The sequence below is a fragment of the Haliotis cracherodii genome, unplaced genomic scaffold, assembly GCF_022045235.1.
Source record: "Haliotis cracherodii isolate W230 unplaced genomic scaffold, xgHalCrac1.p SCAF_8, whole genome shotgun sequence".
Taxonomy (NCBI): domain Eukaryota; kingdom Metazoa; phylum Mollusca; class Gastropoda; order Lepetellida; family Haliotidae; genus Haliotis; species Haliotis cracherodii.
The window spans coordinates 19,965,377-19,971,376 of NW_027266341.1; the positions used below are offsets into that span (position 1 = coordinate 19,965,377).

At 42.1% G+C, this 6,000-nt stretch overlaps 1 protein-coding gene across 1 annotated transcript in view; it reads right to left on the reverse strand.

The window, feature by feature from the left end:
- LOC139449682 (uncharacterized) overlaps window positions 1–5,304 on the reverse strand; it is a 47,386-nt gene extending 42,082 nt beyond the window's left edge. The window contains exons 1-2 of the mRNA XM_071231180.1: window positions 5,076–5,304; window positions 1,760–2,012 (exon numbers count right to left, since the gene is read on the reverse strand). Of these exons, the coding sequence (XP_071087281.1) occupies window positions 1,760–2,003 (244 nt within the window). The 5' untranslated portion in view covers window positions 2,004–2,012; window positions 5,076–5,304. The remainder of the gene's footprint in view (window positions 1–1,759; window positions 2,013–5,075) is intronic.
- Window positions 5,305–6,000: the final 696 nt, after the last annotated feature.

A 6,000-nucleotide genomic window follows, 5' to 3' on the forward strand; every position in this document is an offset into this window, starting at 1 on the left:
TGTTTATATTTATGACTTAAAATACGTGTAGAGTGACCTTAGATATATACGCCTTAGTCCAGAGGCGAGGAGGGCGGTCTCACCATTAGCTTAGCAAGGGTTAGGGTAGGTGCTCCGAGGGACCAACATCACAGCCACGACCTCTATTTGCCGACCTGGCACACATCGCTCCTTGTCTATATATCGCCTGTGTAGGGCAAACCTGTATACGGAGAGCCATCGACTTGATGGTGTCACTTCCTACCGAGATCCAGAGACCTTGAAACTAGGAATATGCAAATACTTATAATTAACCACACTGGCGTCTCTAACGTATACACCAACGCGCTGTTAATAGTATTGAGTTATTCATGATATTTGCTGCCGAAACAGGTGATACACGTGTTGACGAGATGTCATACAATAGACGACGTGGGCTATTGTTCTAGGTACACATCAGGTGGGAAGTCTGGAGAAGGGAGACATATAAAACATTGTTCTGTGGCATGTTCCGCGAAACGATCGTTGCTACGAATGTGCTAACTGCCATCTGTCGAACAGAGTGATGTAACAGGCGGTGTTAACTCAGCAAATTTCACGGTTCTAGAAAACATGAAGCTTACAACTACACAGATGTAAATGGAATCATTAGCCAGTGTGTTTGTTCGTTTGTTTGTTTGTTTGTTTGTATATTTGTTGTTTAACGCGGCAGTCAGCAATGTCCCAGCTATATCACGGAGGCATGTAAATAATCCATTCGTGACCAACTCGTGTTATTTCGGGACAAGCCGAATAGCGACTCGTGCCATTTTTGCGACCGGGTTCCGCCTTAGCGCAAACGGGCATACCTAAAACAATTCTCAACTCTTTGGTAATGGTTAACATATATTTCCTCATAGATTATATATATTTCAAATGCAATTTAAAGCACATCGGGACATGCGCAGTTATATAGTATGATTGAACACCTATAACTGTGTCTTGGGTTTTATTTTTTTTATGCAAAATTTTGGCACATAACATTCATCGAAAGGGGGGCGTGTCTTCTTGCAGGTTACGGGAAGGGACGAGTGATGACGAATGGTAAATAATCGAGTCTGGGTCAGACAAATCAGCGATTGATGTTATGCGTGAGTGAGTGAGTGAGTGAGTTTGGTTTTACGCTGCTTTTAGCAATATTGCAGCAATATCACGGCGGGGGACACCAGAAATGGGCTTCACACATTGTAACCATGTCGGGACTCGAACCCAGGTCTTCGGCGTGACGAACGAACGCTTTAACCGCTAGGCTACCCGACCACCCCGATTGATGTTATGAGCAACGAACAGGGCCACAGTGGTACGAAACAATCAATCCAACAAGTCACCGAGCAGGGCCACCCGTACGATGTGGCATAGATTATTGGAGCCTGTTGCCGGAATCTTCTTAATGGAGAAATCACAAGTCAAGTAGACTACTCAACTTCCGGAATCAACAGCTTTGGCAGCCTGGTTCCCTGGGTATGCTGCGCTGGCACTCAGTGTAGCGCCAGCGCAGCATACCCAGGGAACCAGGCTGCAGATTCGGGAGATTTCTCTAACATAAACCAGGTTTTGGTTGACGTATGATTGTTCTATAACTTTAATAACGATCTTTAGTTGCTTCAGTTTTGCATTAAAACATGAACGTTGATTAAGAATGGCCAGTGAATTCCTGGCTCAGAATCAACCGCAACAACATAATAGCGCGACGTCATCATAGTGGTTTAATTGTGCGTAGTGACCCATGCATGTACCTTACCTGCTTTCAGTATGGCGATGTAGGCCGTGACGAACTCCACACTTTTATCCATGTAGATTCCGACACAAGAATCAGGAGCTACTCCACAAATCAAGAGCTTCCTTGCCAAAATATCCGTCCACTGATCCAATTCACGGAACGTCACTTCACGTCCATCCAGTGAAATCAGCGCCATGTTGTCCGGTGTTGCACGAGCTTGACGTGAAAACATCTCGTGCAGCGGACCTTCTTTTTCGTACTCCATGGTAACAGTCTGCAAGAGAACGGATGCACGCATTACAGTCTTCAGTTTGTGAAATGCTGGTTTCAGCAAGCCCAACATTTAATTACCCAAATTCTCTTGAAATGCTAAACACTAGGGCCGTTATACGATTCACTCGCGTATTCGGTGAATCGAACCGTATCCATTCATGAATTGAATTCGTTATTCGTTGCCACTAGAATCGAATATTTATGAATATGCAATCATGTGCATTTACATACCCTGTACCTAAATGTCCATAAGAACATGTGATATGCATAAGTTTCTTTAAAGACAACACTCTTATAATATTGAATTTGACAGGAATTTGGTCACTGGCCATTGTAGCATTTGAGCAGATACTAAGACTAAGTACCTGGACAAGTGCAGTATGTAAATATATAATAAAGATAATTAACAAAACATGTCAAATAATTTATGTAGTTGTGGGCTCAGTGAACATGCTGAATATGACAAATAATACATCAACCGCTGACTTATTATTGTATTCGTTAATTAATATTCGTATTCATTACCCTATAGTCATGATACGAATCGTATTCGCCTCCTAGGTTATTCGTTGCAGCCCTACTAAACACATCTCTTCAAGCTGTAATATTCGGAGCTGATAGAGTATTAAAAAAGGGTTGGTTGAAAAGCCTTAAAATCAGCCGGGATTTCTTTGGAGCCATGTGATTTTAAAACCTCACTCTTGCCAACCTCTGTCACAGCGAAAGAGGACGGATTGGGTTTGGGGGTCGCCAAACTATATCATTTATCATTTCTATTGTTAATAATTTTGGACGTTGAACAACAAGGAGATAGAAAATCTGTCTCACAGTGCCTGAACCATATTATTTCCCCCTCCGCCCACCCCTTCAGCTATAGCCCTAAATGAAGCAAGTCTAGCTTTTCCACAGGTTCAGGTTCTGAATATACCATCTCACCGTGGCTCCTATCAATTTAAATGGAGTTGTGTTTTTTTCTGTAAAATGTATATATTTTCAGGGACTAAGCGTCAGTCGTGACAAGGCAAGTACAGAGTTGTTACACCACGTGCCAAGAAGGAAACGCAGTCACACAGTACAGGGACACTTATCGCAACTAATCGTTATCACATTGAACCTTGAACACAATATGCTGTCTCGTAATTATAGTCAGTAACTGGTACATAGACTAATGCTTCGTCTCTGATAATGTATAGGTTTCAGTGAAACAAGCAAACTACATTTAAATTGAAAAGGAGACCAATGTAAGTCTCAGATCTTGTGAGGTGAGGTGAAATGGGGTTTAACGTCGCGTCCAAGATTATTACACTTAAATAGCGACGTGCTTACACGTGTGTGTGTGTTGCTGTTTGTACTAGTCCGGACTAATGCTGATTATAGTGCTAGCACACTGAAATACCATGCCACAGTTTAACATGAATTCCCCACTTAGACACAGTATACTGACTCCGAGCCGACCAGTCCTTGTTTTAGTCCCTTAATGCTAAGCGCCAGATAGGGTAACTACAAGTAACATCTCGTGCAACGGACCTTCTTTTTCGTACTCCATGGTAACAGTCTGCAAGAGAACGGATGTACGCATTACAGTCTTCAGTTTGTGAAATGCTGGTTTCAGAAACCCTAACATTTAATTACCCAAATTCTCTTGGAATCCGTCAGCGCCAGATAGGGTAACTACAAGTAACCATCTTTTAACGTCTTTTTGGTATGACGTGACCGGGGATCGAACCCCGGAACTTCCGCCCTCCGGGCTATCCCACCTCCCTTGCTGTTAGAACTGCGTTAGACTATGTACTAATAAACAAAGTTTCTAATTAATAAACACAACAGTTAAATTGAAAAAAATAATCATCACTCCAGTTCGTTGTTATAAAGACAGGCGCACTGTCGTCTCTCTATGCTTGCTAATTACCAAAATACAAGGACTGGTCGGCTCGGAGTCAGTATACTGTGTCCGAGTGGGGTATTCATGTTAAACTGCGGCATGGTATTTCAGTGTGCTAGCACTACATATAAAATCGGTATTAGTCCCGACTAATTCAAGCAACACAAACACGCGCGCACGCACACACGCACGCACGCACGCACAATGAGAGAGATGCTGGTCCTGGATTATATCCGATATGCTTTGTCTATTTGACAATTGTCAGGTTTCACAATTTCCAATCCTTAATATGTGACAAGTAATGTGATAAAATAGTTGTAAAACTTTGTCCATTTCCCCCATACTAGCAGTAACACACGTGTGCATGCACGTCGCTATAGAAGTGCAATAATCTTGAACGCGATGTTAAACCCCATTTCACCTCACCTCACCTTCTTTCAAGTCAAAACTGTTTATTATTTCAATTTTCACCGGTACATGTATTATATGATAGTATGTGAACACGGAATGCCGTGAGAGCAATTCTAACAGCAATGATGACTCGAACATTCGCTATATAAGCAAACATATACTTGGACTTGGCTAACAATCGCCTGTCGTTGACAATGGTTGAAGAGGTGGCGATATGTGCGACTTATAAGTTGGACAACATGGTTAATTCCAGACAACCTTACCCCATGGTCTTACTTAGTGCTCTTTAACTCGAGTAAGTGAGCATGGTTTTAGGCCAATTTTAGTAATATTCCAGCTTCGGGGGACACCAGAAATGGGGGTCGTGCACACATTGTACCCATGTGAGATAACGAACCTGGTCTTTCGGCGTGACAGGTGAACGTTTGAACCACTAGGCTAACCCACCTTCCCTCATTAACTCGAAGTCATTGGGATAATCGAGTATATGTCGACTTATAAGTGGTTCGAGACAAGCAAAATGCCTATATCAGACATGCGGCATGACAACGGTTCAAATAATGACTAACATCTTCTTGGGCGATATATCGACATAAGGGAGTTAGAGTTTCTTAAAGGTTATCCTGCATACCTACCAATAAATACTTGTACGCATTCCATTATAATTAACTTGATTTAAAAGGACATGTCATAACACTGTTAATTTTTCTCAACTACAATAAAATGTGTCTAAATGAATCTATAAGAGTAACCACATTCTTAAACACTTACCTTCAGAAACGAAAAAAACGTCCCCTTGTGTGATTACCGATGTATAAAGTTCTCCTGTTTTAACGCGTTCGTGTCTATAGTGACTGACACATAGATGGTGTCGCATCAACTGACTGACCGACTGACTGACTTTAGAGTATAGACAATTCTGGACGCATCTATATACAGCGTCACACTCTTTGTTTCCGTGGAGTTTAAACTCTACAAGAAGACGGTGTGTTGCGTCATGATGAAAACTCGGCCACCGAGCTCCAACGTGGAGCTTAGTTAGTCGTATGATCGAAATCACGTGATGCACGCTAACAATCCGGAACAGTAAATGAATGGTGCGATATTGTGTTGTGTTCAATGTTCCGGTAGTGTGGGAGGGGGGAGGTAGGAGAGAGGGGGTTGCTGGGGGTAGAAACTGAGCATTAAAGTAATAGAGTGAGGGAGGGGGTTTGGTGTGTGTGTGTGTGTGGGGGGGGGTGGGGGGGTTTGGTAATTGAGCCATATGTTGCTTGCACTGACATCTGTTGGATCGCAATAATAGAGTGATGTTTCAACTCTATATAGGACCCTCAATAAGAGTCCCTGTTCAAATGAAATGGCTATATGTGTTACACGTGAGACATGGAGTTAATCAAAATGATTCATTAAAATATACACACCATTAATTTGACAATTAGTTTAAATATGGCTGTCAAGTGTTAACGAATATTCAGTTGTTCGGGTGCCAGTTAAACAATATGTCAATGTATAGATCAATAACATCTCGCTACAAAAAAAATGCTCGTGTAATGAACTCGGACCAACATTCACCGCTCTAACAATATGTCTACCAAAACTGTTTTAACTTTCTGACATCACTTTCCCACTGAAAAAGGTGAAGCCTTGGCAAAGGACCAGCTTGTCTCACAGAACAGCTGTTGGATTAGACTTGCAC